This window comes from Canis lupus, chromosome 31 (genome assembly GCF_003254725.2).
Source record: "Canis lupus dingo isolate Sandy chromosome 31, ASM325472v2, whole genome shotgun sequence".
NCBI classification, from domain to species: domain Eukaryota; kingdom Metazoa; phylum Chordata; class Mammalia; order Carnivora; family Canidae; genus Canis; species Canis lupus.
In genome coordinates, this window is record NC_064273.1 from 35,500,295 (window position 1) to 35,517,726 (window position 17,432).

The window sequence follows — 17,432 nt, forward strand, 5'->3', positions numbered from 1 at the left end:
GAGGGGCCCGGGCCCTGCGGGGCAGCCGCCGCCCGCCAGAGGGGGCAGCGGCGACCAAGTTGCTCAAGTTGGCGGCGCGGGCTGGGGCGGCTCCGGCTCCGGCGCCTCCTCCCGCTCCCCCCGGGCCTCCTCCCGCGGCGCTCCTCCCCGCCGCCGCCGCCCGCCCGGTGCGCGCCCAGCCCTGCCCGCAGCCCCGCGCCGCGCCGCCGAGCCGCCACCGCCGCCGCCGCCGCCGCCGCCGGACGGGACGGGCCCCGCCGGGCCGGGCGCGCCCCCCGGGCCCCGCCGCGGGCATGGGCGCGCAGGCCGGGGCGCTGCTGCTGCTGCCCCTGCTGGCCCAGTGGCTCCTGCGCGCGGCCCCGGCGCCCGCGCCCGCGCCCCTCACGCTGCCCCTCCGCGTGGCCGCGCCCACCCCCGGGCCCGGGACCCCCGCCGCGCCCCGCGCCGACGGCCTGGCGCTCGCCCTGGAGCCCGCGGGCGGCGCCGCCAACTTCTTGGCCATGGTGGACAACCTGCAGGGGGACTCGGGCCGCGGCTACTACCTGGAGATGCTCATCGGAACCCCCCCGCAGAGGGTAGGTAGGCGGGCACCGGCGCGCGCGCCCCGCCGCGCCCCGCGGCTTCTCCCTCCGGGGCTCCTCCGGGGCTCCTCCGGGGCTCCTCCGGGGCTCCTCCGGGGCTCGGGGAGCGGGGTCGCCCCGACACCCCGGCGGCGCAGCGGCGTGGGGGGACGCCGAGGGGCCCCGCCGGGCCCGGAGCGCGGCGCCGCCCGCCGAGGGTGTGCGCGAGTGTTGGAGAACTTGTGGGTCCTCCCCTCCTGCGAGCGGGCAGCGGGCGTTGCGCGCGCTGCTGGGGCTCCCCGGGGCTCGCCCTGGGGCGCGGGTGCTGCCGCGGTGCTGCCTCTGGGTGCTGCGCAGCGGCCCCCGGGCGCCGGGGGGTGGGCGCGGGGGCGCGGCGCGCGCGGGGGGCTTGGAGCGCGAGCCCCGCGGGCAGCCCGTGCGCCCAGGCTCCCGGCTGCGGGCGCGGGGGCCGCGCGGCTCTCCTCTCCCGGAGTCGGCTCGTCCTCCCTCCCGCCCGCCGGCCCGGCCTCTCCGCACCGAGCCCGGCGTCTGCACACGTGTGCGTGGAATGTACTAAATGCGCTCAGGCTCCCGCAGGAAAGAGCAGGGACCGAGCGAGGCTGCCGGGGACCCAGTGGCCTCCCGGTGACCAAAGGAAAACAAAGCCCAGCAGCTTTCTTTGTATCTTAATCTGATTTCCACTTATTCGCACTTTCTGGAGGAGCCAGAAGCTGATGGCCCCGGGCTCTGGCATCTGAAACAAAATATCAGGAGTCGATTTGGCTTCCCCCTCCTCCTTCCACACGACCTGATCGAAGCGCGATCTGAAGTCAGGTTTTTCCTATCAATTGAGTACAGTCTCAGGATACTTTTTTTTTTTTTTTTTTTAACGTTGTCATTTGAGTTTGAATCCAGCTATGATTCTGCCCTAAATAGAACATACTCATGACTTTGGTGTAATTCTAATTATTCAAGGCTTTCTTAAGAGGAAAGGCGCGCCATGCTAATTCTTTTAAAAAAAGAAACGCTACTGAATAACTTCTATACTTGCTTAATTAGTTTCAAAAGAAAAAAAAAGACCTTCAGAAATGTGTTCTGCTCTGAACTTTAGGGCTGGTTGCCTTTCAGCTAAGCCTTGTCCCTGCCTGGCCTTCCAGGGAGAATGATGGGCAGGGAGAGGCAAGGAGTCAGCTGAGCCAGCTTAGCCTGGCCCCAGAGGTGGGCGCTCGGTTAGATCCACCACGTGGAGCCACGCGCTGGGGGTGAGAGCCTTGTTCCTTGTGCCTTCCCAAGATTTCACAAGGTTTTGAGGATGAACCTCCTCTGTGGTCTAAGGATGATCTTTTGGGAACCGGAAATGTGCCTGGAGGGGAAGAGCTCTTGTGAGTTTTTGAGTGGAAGGGAAGTCTTTGTGCAAAAGTAAAGATGTGGGTGGTTGGGTGCTGGGATAAAAGGGGTCCTTGATGTCTGTTTCCCCCCACAGAACAGGGGAAGGGAAGACAAGCCTTGAGAAAAATGCAGGGGGGTGGGGGGTGAGGAGAGAAAAAAAGATTTCTCTTGGGCTTTAAAAAAAAAAAAAAAGCTTTCATAAATATTAGCTTTTCTTTATTAATTAAGCCAGTGACCTTTACTTTATTAGTTTTGTAAGTACGCTCTAGGCCCACCATGGGGCTTGAACTCAGCTCCCGGGGATGGAGAGTCTGTTGCTCTACCCAGGTACCCCAGTGACCTTTACTTTAAAATGATGAAGTTTAATTAACAGGAAATGTATTGGATGCCTCGTGCTTGTATCTTTACCTTGGCCAAGGAAGTAGTTCATTCAAGGTTATTTCACAGTTAAAGATGAGCATGTTTCCAGGGAAGGCTGTTTTTAACAATCCAGATTTAATTTTTACATTTGACGGGGAATGAAATATTCTGTTCCTCCTTCTTGGCCTGATTTAGTAATAAGCTGTTTTATAGCAAAATCCGTGTGTACGATCTTTCCAAATGCCTACTATAAACTCTAAGGTGTTAGTGACAAGTGCACCGGGATTCATTTCTTCCCTGTCTGCTCCTGAAATGTCTCTGACCACCAGCAGGGTGTCTGCAGCAGGCCCCGGGGTGACTTCTGAACTCTGTACTGAGGTTTCCCGCTCTATTAATGGCCAAGAGTTATGCATTTATTCTCTGCTGATTCTCCTAAGCCTAAAATAAAACATGCTTAGGTGGAGAGAAAACTGAAATTGTAAATTTAGGCATTAAATAACCAAGAATTTTTGGAGAAGTGATAGTCCTAGATGGTGTGGAGGGCTCCCCTCGTGGCAGGCACCATGCTGTGTGCTCCCATGTGTGCTCTCCTTGGGGATCCTCACAACCACCTCACGGCTCTGATACCCCTTTAGGGGATGGGGAAAGAAGCTTAGAGACGTTGAATGACTGACCCAGGGAACAGTTGGATAAGAAAGAGGGAGCACCAGAAATCCACCCCAGGTAGCTAGACTCCAGAAGCCAAGTTCCAAGTTACCTTTCCATCCTGCCTCCTTTTCTTTTCTTTTGCCTTTATCTAAAATTTTTAAAAAGATTTATTTACTTGAAAGAGAGAGATGAGTGGGAAGAGGAGGGAAAAGCAGATTCCCCACTGAGCAGGGAGCCAGGCACTGGGCTCTATCCCAGGACCCTGGGATCATGATAGAAGCTGAAGGCAGATGCTTAACCCACTGAGCCACTCAGGTGCCCCTATTTTTCCCTTAAATTTTTTTTGGGGGGGCCTTCAACTACCCTGTCCAGCCAGAGGTCCCTGGATCTTCAACCCCAACGTGTCAGGGACAAAATGAATGGTTGGATACAGATATGCGTGGAATAGAGTGGTCAGTCAGAACCAGAGCCATACAGATCCCTGCTCTCCCATGGGAAAGCCAGCTGTTGGACATGTGCTTGTTTCCCTGGATGCTTTAATCAAGAACTGGGGGTCCGTCGTTCTGCATGACACTGTTGAAGACATCACAGGCATCTGCCCCGAAGCCTGAGCAAGAGCAGGACCACGTTGGCATGGAGATGAGTGCCAGGTGTTTGATACCATCACGTGACTCCTTTCTAACAGTAGAGAACCAGCATCCGCTTGAACCATGCAATTTGGTCTTATTAATAATAATAATGGTGTTCTAAAGTGATTATAATTATAGCAATTTCCATTATTTAAAAAAAAAAAGGCTTTCACCCTGACACAATAAATCCAACTGGAGATGCTACGGGTCTGCAGCTCTATACCTTGTAATGGCCTCAAAAGAGGCCTTAGGGGTTTCTGTTGAAAGATTTTTCTGTCGTCTCCGCTAATATGGATGAAACAGACAGCAACACGATTTTCATATTTAAACATTCGAGTGTGAGGAGCTAAGAAATTATTTTGGGACTCACATTTTAATCATGGCGCCTTGGCTTACCACTTCTTAGTACACAATTGTTTGGAAGACTTGGGATTGAAAATATGTGCCAAGTATATGCAATTTAGGAGTTTGTCTTTTTTAGAATAAGCAATCCAGTGTCCCTAAATTACATGAAGCTCACTGCAGGCGAGGCTGGAAAAAGGAAGACGATGAGCACCGAGAATGTATTTGATGGAACACAGTGAGATGGGAAATACTGAGGACAATGGGAAAGATTTCTGGGGTCCAAAGAATAAGAAAGGCAAAGCGAGGTTCCCACCAGCTCTTGTGAGTGGCTCCTGAGCTTGAGTGGAGGAATTCAAGATCCAAGTCCTCCTTCGGAAGGCGGCAGGGCCAGGCCGAGGCATCTGCTCAAAGCACTTTAGGGGGCACGTTCTGAGAAGTCACTAACAACCGTTAATATTAATAGCTCACCTTTATTTCAGGCTCACTGGATGGTGGGCACCATGCTAAGCATTTTGCACAGATCACCTCCTTTACTCCTGCAGACAGCCTTGGTAAGGACGTCTGAGTTACTCGACCTGACTCTCAGAGGGAGAGAGCAAGGTGCGGAGAGGCCCAGTCATCTGTCCCAGGTCCCCTTTGGTGAGAGGCCAAGCTGGGGTATCGGTCTGTGGGGTCTGCTCCGTTCTGCAATCTGAGCACTTGTGCACTTGTTACAAAACAAAACAAAACCGTTTTCATTTACCTGTGGATGACTTGGGTGTGGCGGGAAGCATCCAGGATGCTGGTGGCGTTACACAGGTGGCCGTGGACAGGTGATCAGCTGCCGTGTGCTGCCCTTCCCTTATTGCCTGGTGATCTTTTGAGCTTAGGTTCCAGTGGCTGGTGTCACAGATCACCACAAACCAGGTGACTTAAAACAGAAATGTATTCTCCTGCAGTTTTGGAGGTCAGCCATCCAGAGTAAGATGTTGGCAGGGTCCTGTTCCCTCTGACGCCTCTTCCAGCTTCTGGTGGCTGCCTGTAAGTCTTCCCTGCTCTTTGGCTCTAGGCTGCATCTCTGCAATCTCTGCAATCTCTGCATCTGCCTTCAAGTGAAGATCCTCCTCGTGTGTGTGTGTCTAGGTGCAAATCTGCTGCTTCTTAGAATGATGCCAGTAATTGGATGAGGGGGTTTCACCTTGATCTGGTCTGACGTTGTCTTAGCTTCATTATGTCTGTAAAGACAGATAGGTTTAGGGTTTCAACACATTTTTTTTTTTAAGTTGTATTTACTTTAGGGGCACCTGGGTGGCTCAGTTAGTTAAGCGTCTGACTTTTGGTTTCAGCTCAGGACATGATCTCAGAGTTGTGACATCGAGCACCACATGGGGTTCCCTGCTCAGTGGGGAGTCTGCTGGAGATTCTCTACCTCTCCCTCTACCCCCCCCCCCCGCCCCCGGCAAATAAATCAATCAATCCAAAAAAAGTGATTTATTTAGAGAGAGAGAATCTTAAGCACTGAGATGGACTAAGCCACCCAAACACCCTGATTTCAACATATTTTCTGTGGGGGGGCTATAGTTTTTTAACCCACAAGTTCATTCTAAGTTTATCGTTCTGTGGATTTTCTTTTCTTTCATTCTATCCCATCTTTTAATTGCCAACAATTTTAATTTGGAATTCAAGTCTAATTTTCATTAAAGGCGGTAGCAGATGGTGGTTTTGGTGCTGTGTCAATGTGGAGCCTGCAAGAAGCCAGTGCACGAGGAGGGGACGGGGTGGGAGAAGGAGGCAAGGAGGGGTTCAGCGTCTTCTCTGTGTCTCTGTGTCAGTTTCCTCACTAGAGAGTAATTGCTTAACATTTTTAAGACCTTTCTTGTAAAAAAAAAAAAAAAAAAAGACATTTCTTGTCATGTTACACAAATTCTCAAATTGCCAGAATCACCGCCTAACATGAGCAAAAGTTGGGACGCCTGGGTGGCTCTGCGGTTGAGTGTCTGCCTTTGGCTCAGGGCGTGATCCTGGGGTCCTGGGATCAAGTCTCACATCGGGATCCCTGCGTGGAGCCTGCTTCTTCCTCTGCCTGTGTCTCTGCCCCTCTCTCTCTCTCTCTGTGTCTCTCATAAATAAATAAATAAGATCTTTTTAAAAAAATTAAAAAATAACTTGAGCAAAAATCCATTTGCGCTAGCTCGGGTCACTGGTGTTTTAAATATCTGCGACTGGCAAATACATTGGGAACAACAGAGATGTAGATGGCTGAAAATGTGTATTTTGTGTTTTAAAGACTGTAAGGTGGGGCACCTGGGTGGCTCAGTCGGTGAAGCGTCTGCCTTTGGCTCAGGGTCCTGGGATCGAGTCCTGCGTCGACTCTCTGCTTAGTGGGGAGCCTGCTTCTCTGTCTCCCTCTGCCCCTCCTCTTCCTTTGTGTGCTCTCCCCATCGAATAGATAAATTCTTAACAAAAAAAAAAAAAGACACTGTGAGGCATCCGTCACCCCTCTTTATTGAGTATTTTTGATACAGAATACACACCTCCAGTACTTCTTCTAGTCCTATCCAGCACTTTCTTGACTTCTGATTTCTTTTGTTCAAGACAGGTGGGCATAACTTACTTGAGGCTTCCCGTCTCCTCCTCCTCGGCCATTGCTGGCTTCTCCTAACTAAAAACCAAAAGGGGGGGGAGGTTACGGTTGGCTCTCGTGATGAGTGATGTCTCCACGTGGTAATACCTGCCTTGCTGGACCCGAGGACAGAAATTTCAAGGCTGTGTTGTCCTGTCCTGCTGGTGCCAGGCAGCATGCCTTGGGCTTTATTTCACAGCACCGACCCTGAATGATGGAGCAGGTCAGGCCTTTGGCCCCTGGATTCAGGGCCCTCGTAGGCTGAAGGTCAGGGCTGGTGGCTGCTGACTTTTGCCCCAGCCCCATGCAGGGTGCAGCAGGAGTAGGTGGTGGGTCCAGTGTGATGATGGACGCTTCTGTCGCCAACCCAAGAGCCTCCTTTTATGACCAGCGGTGGGGCTTCTGCTCACACTTGGCTCCATTGCCATATGTCATGATTCCCCTGCTCGCTCCCTTCTGGCCCAGCCTGGGCGTGATGTGATCCTGGGGCTTACTGTGCGTTAGTGACAGCGGATGCTGTGTGGAAACATAATGCAGCTGGGAGGCAGGTGGACGGCCTAGCCTGCCTCTGTGACTTGGTGTAAATGCATTTACGGGTGAAATGTGAGTAAGGGTGTGTGCCCCGTATCCTGGGCTAGGTTCCCGAGCCTTGGAGACTGTGTGTGTGATGCACGGTTGGGTTGCCTGTCAGTTGGCGCCCCTCCGTCCTCTTCTGGCCCAAACGGACTATTGCCTGTTGCTACTCAGTTGCTTCTTCTTGCTCTTGGGATCCTGGAAGAGGGAAAAAAATCACTCTTGGTGTAACATATTAAAGAAACAGAACTGGTGTAACCGCATTAAAGAAACAAAACTAGTAGGTTTGTGTATGAGTTATGCATGCTAGCCGACACAGGTCTCAGGCTGGATGTTCTTGGATTTTTTTATATGGCGCATCATATAGCTGTACCTGGAAATACACAGTCTCAGCACTGCCATTTTCAGAAGATAAAGAGGACTGTCTGAAGAGTAAAGCGGGTGCTGCCCTGGGCCAGCTTCATCATTCGGGGGAGCCATAAAGGGCAGTGGGAAACCTCTCTCCTTCCATTTCACACTAGACCGAGAATGGCCCAGCAGGAGGATTTATACCTGGACTCGCTAACGTGCTTCTACTGCGGAGCCCCTCCGAAGCCTGCACTGGATAAATGGCTTTATTGGCATTAAGCAGGGAACTATTTCAGTTCTCCAGCCGTGCAAACCCCCTGCAGGAAACAAAAACAAAACAAAACAAAGAACAAACAAACAAAAAAAAAACGCAACACTGCAAAACCCCGAAAACCCAGCCCACAAGCCAGGCCCTCAGAGACTGGTGCCATGGGGGGACGAAAGGTGGAAAATAGTGAATCAAACATTTTTCCAGATAGCAGAGAGGTTGGGACAATCAGGATGCTCACAGGAAGGGAAGCTGCCGCTCGGGGAAGGTAAGTGTGGATTCCAGAAGCCTCACTCAAGCAGGCTGCACCCTGGAAACCATAAGCGCTGGGCGGACAAGTTGTTGGGAAGCCAGCGGAGCTGTGCAGTCGTTTGGGGATTGGGTGCTGATCCTAGAGGTGCTGCTTGTTGAGTGGTTGGTGTGGGACAAACCTCTTGGCGCCTCAGTTCACGAGCTGTCCATTAGGAGATTTGGCCAGATGGCCTGATAGCCCTTCGCGGTCTCTAACGCTCAACGGTTACAGTCTGCTTTCGTTCTGAGTGCTTTCCAAAGTTCTAATTTTGGGGGCGCCCAGGTGGCTCAGCGGTTGAGCATCTGCCTTTGGCTCAGGGCATGACCCTGGGGTCCTGGGATCGAGTCCTGCATCGGGCTCCCTGCATGGAGTCTGCTTCTCCCTCTGCCTGTCTCTGCCTCTCTCTGTGTGTCTCTCATGAATAAGTAAAATTAAAAAAAAAAAGGAGCTCTAATCTTCAGCAGCCGTGTGCAGGTTAAGTCACCTGGGCCTCTGTTAAAATGCAGAATCTGGCTCGGCGCGCTGGGGTAGGGAGCGGAGGATGGGTGCCACTGGCTTGGCTCACTGGCCACAGCTGCGGCCCTGATTCCCAAAACAGCTGGCCTGGGAAGGACTAGGAGGTGCTGGTGGAGCTGGTTAAAAATAGTTTCCCAGGACCCAGCCCAGATGTACTGGCGGAGACAGTCTGCACCGGGCCTGAGAATCTGCATTTTACCACGTGCCCGGGCTCCCCCTCGGGCCCCAGCCCCTGGGTGTTATTTGGGAGCCACAGGAGAGAGGGGCCTGGTTCTCCTCTCTGCCTGGTGGTTTCCTGCGTGGAATGGGCAGGTTCTTTTCTCTTCCTGGATGTTGTTGTTTGGTTAGCGTTTCCTCCGCGGGTTTAGCAGATCTCTACCTCAAGCAGATTGTGTTCCAAAAGCTTCCCTGTGTTTGGCAGGTTGGCAACCTGGCGCGGGTTTTCTCCGGGGAACGTGCTCTCCAGGCGTGTGTGTATGTGTGTGCTGACGGCGTCCTTTTAAAATCTCCTCCTGTTACAGAGCAATAATTTATCAATCAATAAAAATGAATTAGGAGGAAAAACCAAGTGAAAACAAACAAAAAACCCCCCGAATAGATACAAAGTGCTGCTGTTTAAGTTACTGGGTTCAGCAGACATCCGGTGTCCCTGGGGGCCGGCGGGGGGTGGGGGTTGCCCATGTCAGGGCGTCCAGTGGCTCCCGTGCTGCCCACCGCACTGTTGGTCGGTGGAGGGTGCAGCCCTGCTCTAGAAAGTGTACTTGGCTCTGCACGAGGCGGGACACGTCGGAAGTTCTCAGGGATGGTTCCTTCCAGTCACAGGTTGGGTTTGCTGCCCCTCCCCTTAGTGGGATGGTGGTTATTTTTGTTTAAGCAAAAAGGAAATGTGACTGTGGCTTTCTCTGCTTCCTGGTCCTCTCCCGTGGGGCTGGGAGGAGAGCTTTGACACCGGGCAGCAAGTAGGTCTGACTCAGAGGCTCTCCGCCCCAGGAAGTTGTGCCGTCTAGGGGACACGTGGCACTGACCTGAGACGTGTTTGGTTGTTGCAGGTTCGATGGCGCCCGTAGCTTCCAGCAGAAGCTGCTCAGCGTCCTTCGAAGGCACAGGACAGCCCCTGCCCCACCCCCTGCCCCTATGACAAATAATGATCTGGTCTCAAATGTCAGCAGTAGCGAGGGGCCAGAAATCATGGGGATCACTCAGCTGGCCTGGGACAGCTGTGACACCTGTGGATCACCCCTGATCTTTATAGCCCGGTCTTTTTTTTTTTTTTTTTTTTTAAGATTTTATTTATTCATTCACGAGAGACACAGAGACACAGGCAGAGGGAGAAGCAGGCTCCATGCAGGGAGCTCGATGTGGGACTCGATCCCGGGACCCCAGGATCGTGCCCTGGACCAAAGGCAGATGCTCAGGGACTGAGCCACCCAGGCCTGCCCCTACAGCCCTGTCTCATTCCAGCATCGTGCTTCTTCTCATTCAGCGCGTTTATGGAGCACCTGCTGCGGGCCGGGCCCTGGGATGCAACAGTCAACAAAGACGGGCATGGTCCTCGATGCTCTAGAACCTGCGTGCTTGTTGGCCAGACAGATTTTAAGAAAGCAGACTTCGTTTCAGGTCATTGCAGAGACCGCACAGCCGGGTCGTGGGCACGGGTGGAGACAGGCTGGTGCTTCGGCCTGGCGGGGCAGGGACGCTCCCTGCTCCCTGAGGAGGGGCAGTTGGGCGTGAGCAGCAGCAGGGGAAGGCCCAGCCTTGAGACGTTGGGGGGTACCATGGTCTGGGGCAAGGCTGGCCAGGTGAGGGCTGCACCTGCACACCTGGCGGGGCGGGTGCCGCGATTGCTGCCCCTGCCCTGCAGGCTTTGGGAGCAGCTCCTCTTTTAAAATGGTGCTTTGGGGTTAGATTTTATTTGAACAAAGTCTTTACAGAGGCAGCTTGTGTGTGTGTGTGTGTGTGTGTGTGTAGGGGGTGAAGAGTTGGGGGAAAGGAGCTGAATATGGTCAGCCAGGAATTTCAGAATTGAAAAGAACTGGGGACGCCCGGATGGCTCAGTGGTTAAGCACCTGCCTTTGGCCCAGGACGTGATCCCCTGGGTCCTGGGATCGAGTCCTGCATTGGGCTCCCTGCATAGAGCCTGCTTCTCCCTCTGCCTGTGTCTCTGCCTCTCTCTCTCTCTCTCTCTCTCTCTGTCTCTCATTCATAAGTAAATATTTTTTAAAAAGGAAAGGATGGACGCCTGGGTGGCTCAGGGGTTTAGCGCCGCCTTCGGCCCAGGACGTGATCCCTGGGATCGAGTCCCACGTCGGGCTCCCTGCATGGAGCCTGCTTCTCCCTCTCCCTGTGTCTCTGCCTCTCTCTCTCTCTCTCTGTCTCTCATGAATAAATAAATAAAATCTTTATTTAAAAAAAAAAAAAAGAACTGAGCTCCGTGTGCCCAGGGGAGGCAGGTGCCAGAAGACCCCTGCCTGTCTTCTCACGGCGTCTTCTTCTCTTCCATCGGGTTCCCAGCACCAGACTGAGGCCCGGGTGGGTGGGAGCGGGTGGTTTATTCAGGAGGTGCACTCAGGAATCCCGTGTAGGGGTGGAGAAGTGAGAAGGCAAGGGAAGCGTGCAGGGAGAGGCTGCAGGTGTGGGCAGCAGGGGCACGGGCCCCCTGAGGATCTGAGACAGGGTGCCACAGGACTCGGTGGTCCCAACTGCAGGGCAAGGGCACTGGGCACCCCCGCCGCCCACCCTGCTCCCACCAGGTGTGGGCCCAGGGCTGGGGCCTCCGCGGCCCTCCTGCCGGAGCCGGGGCTGGCACAGGGAGGCTAACACTCAGGGCATGAGAAGGAAGGAATGTTCTCTGTCACCGAGTGCATTTGAGAGGCATCATTTCCACCGTCCATAAAACCACGTCGAAGCCCCACTTTATTTATTTATTAAAAAAAAACTCTACTTTAAAATCCTAACTCCCCAAAGTGCTCTAGAATCTAACTCCCAGGAGCCTCTGTGATGAGTCAGTCCAGAATGTACTTTCCTTGATATACTTCTACTTTGAACTTTTTTTTTTCCCCAGAAGATGAGGATGTGGGCAGCGAGCAAGAGACAGAGAAATGGTTGGGGGGCAAAGGGAGATGATGTTTGAGGTTAAAAACAACCACAAAACCTCCTTTGAAGACCGAGTGCTCTGAACCTAAGACTCTCAATACCTTTTGCGTGCCTGGCGCCCTGCGGTGCCCGAGAGCAGTGCGGCCTAGGTCCCTAACCCACCGACACTCACGTGTGATCCACAATTTTCCTGATGCCCAAGAATTTGTCCTCCAGGTGCGTGCATATTCTTAGAATATGTAAGCTACTTGTTTATCGCCCTTTGGTCAGTACACGTAGGTGCGTTTTGGCTTCTCAACCCTGTGGGACGTGGCACTTTCTGGTCCCGACCTCCTTGCTTGCTCGGCCCACATGGAAGAGACTGGGGGCTGGTCGGGCTGCAGGCCTCGCGATGGGCCAGGTGGAGCCCCGTGGGCCTCACCTTCCCCTCCACGTCTGAGCTGTGCCTCGCTCGGGGCCTGCTCATCCCAGGGTCGGTGAACACACGCCTCACTGTGCTGGGTTTATGAGCCATGCTGCCGGCCAGAGAATTGAAACATCCTAGTGCTGGCGTTCAGGCCTTGGGGGGTGGGGGGAGAGGCAGGGGCCTGCCCAGCCTCAAATCTCGGCCTCATGCTCCATCCCAGCTTCAGCAGAGCTGTTCATGGAGCTCCCAGCAGTGGCATCATCAGCGGCACACATTTCCCCTGGCTGCTGGGGGCTGTGCAACCTCAGATCCCTGACCCCACGAGGGTGTGTGGGCCCCAGAGCCCCGCAGTCCCGGGTCCTCTGGCCAGCATCCCCCAGCATCCTGCAGAGCTTAACGTTCTCTTAGCCGCTGAGGCTCTTGACAAGCCTGATGCAGTTGTGATTTGTGGTTCTTTGTATACAAAGCGTATGGAAAATGGTGAGCTACGGGAGACACCGGGTACGACATATCCTTAGAGCTGGTGTTCTGAAATTTCACAACAACGTGTCTTAGTTTTTTGGTTTTGTTTTTGTTTTATTTTTTTAACGTTGGGCATTTGGTCTTGTCTGTCTTTTTTTATTTCTTTCTAGTCATGAGAGACACAGAGAGAGGCAGAGGGAGAAGCAGGCTCCCTGCGGGAAGCCCGATGCGGACTCGATCCCAGGACCCCGGGGTCACGCCCTGAGCCGAAGGCAGGTGCTCAACCACTGAGCCACCCGGGCGTCTCCATTTGGTCTTTTCAATCTAGAAGCTCCACATGTTCAGTTCTGAGGAACTTTCTAGTAAAATGTCCATTCTCTTTTTGGACCTCCTGTTATCCGGAGATTGGCCTTCTAGTTCGGGGTCTCTTGGTCTCCGGGTTCTACTCCGTATTCATTTCTGCCACTTACTTGCGCTTTAACTTTTCAGGAGCACTTTCTTTTTTCTCTGAATGTTCCTTTTCATGGTTATACTTTATTCTCGTTTCAGAATTGTGTGTCTGCTATCTCTCTGAGGAAATAACGCTTTTTAAAAAAAATTTTTTTTTTCTTTCCACTTCCTGCCTTATTTCTGTTGGCCCTGAGTCCTTTTTTTGGGGTGTTCGTCTGGGACTGTGTCTCACACCAGTGATTATTGGCTGACTGTTCGTATTTAAAAAGGAACTGTTAGGGGCGCCTGGCTGGCTCAGTCGGTAGAGCATGTGACTCTTGATCTTGGGGTGGTGAGTTCAAGCCCCATGTTGGGTGTGGAGCCTACTTAAAAAAAAAAAAAAGTTAAAAAAAATAAAAAGGAAGTGTTAAAAGGCCAAGTGGAGGGCAATGCGTAGGCCGGGTGTAGAGTACATTTCTTGGTAAAAATTTATTTATTATTTTAGAGAGAGTGGGGGGAGGAAGGGGCAGAGGAATCTCTAACGTGGGACTCAGTCCTGTGACCCTGAGATCGTGACCTGAGCTGAAATACACCTTCCCAGCCGCCTTCACTCTGGCCTGGAGCTTTGCCCTGTGTGATGACGAAGCACTGGGCGGTGCTCAGTGGGACCTGGTCGGGGCCTCCTGGAGGATTTCAGGGAAGCTTATTTTTCCTGATACAGGTGGCAGGTGTGGCTGGGGTGATACTTTCTACTCTTTCCTGCCTTTGATGCAGATGAAAGCCGTGAACGGGGAGCCAACTTTTTTTTTTTTTAAAGATTTTATTTATTTATTCATGAGAGACACAGAGAAGCAGAGACACAGGCAGAGGGAGAAGCAGGCTCCATGCAAGGAGTCTGATGCAGGACTCGATCCCAGGACCCCAGGATCACGCCCTGAGCCAAAGGCAGACGCTCAACTGCTGAGCCACCCAGGCATCCCAGGGAGCCTACTTTGACCTTGAGCGACAGGTGGGGGGAGCTGCAGTGATCTGATGCCAATTTTCTTCGAGGTGCTGACTTCGAGGTACCAACTATCTCCAGACGCATCTTGATGTGGAGAAGAATCCCTGCTTGTTGTTTGAGCTGCTCAAAACTTAGTTTTTACTTGCAGCCAGAAACATTCCAAATGATGTGCCACCATCACTCTTTGGGGAAAAAAAATAGCTTAATACTAAAAAAAATGCTTTAAGGTAATTTATCATTTCTTTCTTCTCCTTGCAATCTCCTGGGAAGAGGAGGACAAGTCTAAAAGTCCTTTTCTTAGTGTCTTTGTTGCTGTTGCTGGCGAGATGCTTGTTTCCAGTGGGCCACAGGTGGACTCTGTTACCGGGACGTAGGCTTTGGCCGTCACAAGGGGGACCCCGCAGGAGATGACTACCGGGAGGCGTTTGCATGGGGCAGACCAGGGTCAGCATAGTGAGGCCCATGGACCAAGTCTCCTGTTTCCGTAAGGTTTTCTTGGAATGCAGCTATGCCGGTTTACAGGCGGTCTGGGAGTGCTTTCATGCTACAGTGGCGGAGTTGAGAGAGATACCGTGTTGCCAGCCTCTAGGATTTTCACTGTCTGGCTCTGAACACAATAAAAAAAGCTTGCTGACCTCTGGGTTCCACTGTCAGATTCTAGATGCCAAGGAGGGAGCGTCCGTGGCCAGCAGGCTGGCAGTGCTTTTGTCCACACCAGCAAGAGCAGGTGGGCGCCCTGTGTGGTGGGAATGGTGCGGGGGAGAGGTGGCTCCCAGGAACCTACTGAATACCCCACAGGAGGAGGGTTGAGTGTGCAGACATCAGCCACACCCAGAACGCACCAGGCATGAAATCAGATGAGCACGTTCTTCCCCCGCCCCTTCCTTCCCTGGTGTTCCAGGCATTGTTGTGAGTCTGGTGGGGAAACAGAGAAAAATCCCACAGCATGCCTCCCCTTCCCCGCCGTGGATTTCTGAGCCTCAGGTGGGCCCATGGTAGTGGATGTCCGAGAGAAGCTTTGAACTTAAGCTTTGTCTTTAGAAAGGACCGGACTTCTAATGTGCGGAAATAAATGAATTTTATTTACATTTACAAAGCTTTTGAGAAAATACAGTCTTTGCCCAAGATTTCATTCAAGGATGGGGAGGAATGATTTACAGAGCACGTTTGAAGGCGGTTGTAGGACAAGAGAAAGTTCTCCTAAAGTGTTATCCCGTCATGCAAAGGCCATGGAGGGGAGTTTGGAAATGTCTAGTAAACTCATGTCTGCATCTATCCTCTGACTCACAAATCCACTTCTGGGGGTTTACACAAAGTTACATCGGGGAAAACTGTGAAAAGCTTCCCCAAGGCTATTCATGTGATGCCACCCGCACCAGCATACGGTTGGAGACGACCCGGATGTTCATAGAGAGGGGCCTGGCGGAGGGAAGGGTCGCACGTCTACACTGTGGGACATGATGCATCTACACTGTGGGACGCCATGCGTCTGTGAGTGAGTGAGGGTGATCTTTAAAGACTTCCAAGTGAGGAAAGCCAGGTGGAGAGCACGCATCTAGCAAAGCAGGTAGACACGTGTAGGCTCCTCTTCCTCGAGATTGTCCAGGACTGAGGGCCCCAGAGCCGGGTGACTGCAGCGCAGCGATCGCCACCTCTGCTCCTGCACCTGTTCCTCTCTGACAGCCCGCCGAGCAGTTTGCAGACTCCAGCACATTATTGGTCTGCTGTGTTGGAAAGGTCAAGACCTCCGAGGATGAGTTACATGCTTTCACTTCCCAGAGAGCCACTGTTCCAGGTTTGCTGGCTTTTACTGTGGTTACAAGTGGCTGGCAGTGGCATGCTGCTGAGCAGAGACTGGAGAAAAACAAAATCAACAATTAAAACAGGTTCCTTTCAGGTGATATTTTCACACCGAGTTAGAAACTGCTTTTTTGTAAGAAACTCCTATGGAGAGAAGTCTTTCAAAGGTGATATCTTTGCATATTCCCATCATCATTTGATCTCCATCGCCAGGAATGATAGGTTTGCCACGTACATAAATACTTTCGGACTCTTAATTTAGAATTTACTACCTGTGTAAAAATCTTCCAAAGATTTTTAGTTATTTTTTAATAAAGATTTATTTATTTATTTATGATTTTAATTTATTTATTCATGAGAGGCACAGAGAGAGAGAGAGAGAGAGAGGCAGAGACACAGGGAGAGGGAGAAGCAGGCTCCATTCGGGGAGCCTGATGCAGGACTCGATCCTGGGTCTCCAGGATCATGCCCTGGGCTGAAGGCGGTGCTAAACCGCTGGGCCACTGGGGTTGTCCAAGATTTATTTTTTTATTGAGAGAGGGAGGGGGGCGTGCAGAGGGGGAGAATCTTGGAACAGACTCCCCACTAGGCCTGGAGCCCAATACGGGGCTTGATCTCACAATCCCAAGATCATGACCTGAGCTGAAACCAAGAGTTAAACGCCCAACCGATTGAGCCACCCGGGCACCCCGAAGAATTTTAGTTCTTTAAAAAAAAAAAAAAAGCCAAAAAACCAACAAAAACCTGGAGAAAAGTCATACCTTCTGGTCAGTTTGCTAGAGGTACTGATGGACCTCAGGGAAGATGAAATTTTAGGATCCATGGCCCCCATTTCACAGATGAGGAGCCCGAGGCACAGCTGGTAAAGTCGCACATTGCATGGGGACAGGGCCAGGACTTGAAAACAGCTGGTCGGGTCCCACCCTCAACCACAGCTAAGCTGCCTTCTAGCACAGAAGTCATATATACACGTATGGGGTTGAGGCCTCAGAAATATTCTTCTTGATCGTTATCCAGAAATGTTCAGAGTCGCTAGTCCGTGAGAATTTGGGAGTCCCATAAGGACTGAGGGGCTGGCTCGATTCCAGAGAAGCTGCTCGCCGACGGGCTGAGTTCACATGCGTCCCGGAATGCACAGATGCCCAGTAAATCGTCACCTGTTGGTTTTTCCCCCCAACCCTTCCTGACACCCGGCCTTCTGGAGGGTGTACCGGCTGTCTTCTTCGGTAGGCTCCCTCCAAAGCAGCCCCAGAACAGCACTGCACAGTTGAAAGGTTTATCTAAACCACAAACATCGCCTTGGCCCTGCAGGGCCTGCGTGTGGCGGGTCTCTCCCCTCTTTCCCGTCGGCCGATGGGAGTGACGCCCGCTTGTTTCAGTGCTGTCCACTCATTTATGGGCGATCTCCGACGTCAGGGTGCAGCTGGGATCTGCTCATCTTCTCCCACCCGTGCATGTGGGGTGACGGGTGGGTTCCCCCTTGCTCGCTCTCCTCCATCCTCGATTCTGGTTCTTGCCCTGTTTCCCACCTTCTGGGAGGTGCCGCTGGAAGCGGGAAGAGGAGGCAGCCAGCTAGGAGCAAGGTGCTAGGGACGCCTCTGTGGGTGGACTCTGGTCTCGGTGCCCGAGTGCAAATGGCACCACACGGGGGGTCCCAAGGAGGAGGGGGTCTTCCTGGGACAAACCCTTCTGTCCTGCCTGTGTCTGCG

At 52.7% G+C, this 17,432-nt stretch overlaps 1 protein-coding gene across 1 annotated transcript in view; it reads left to right on the top strand.

Moving 5' to 3' along the window:
* Positions 1-253: 253 nt before the first annotated feature.
* The window catches only part of BACE2 (beta-secretase 2), a 79,771-nt gene continuing 62,592 nt past the window's right edge, over positions 254-17,432 (top strand). The window contains exon 1 of the mRNA XM_025449756.3: positions 254-575. Coding sequence (XP_025305541.1) covers positions 294-575 — 282 coding nt within the window. The 5' untranslated portion in view covers positions 254-293. The remainder of the gene's footprint in view (positions 576-17,432) is intronic.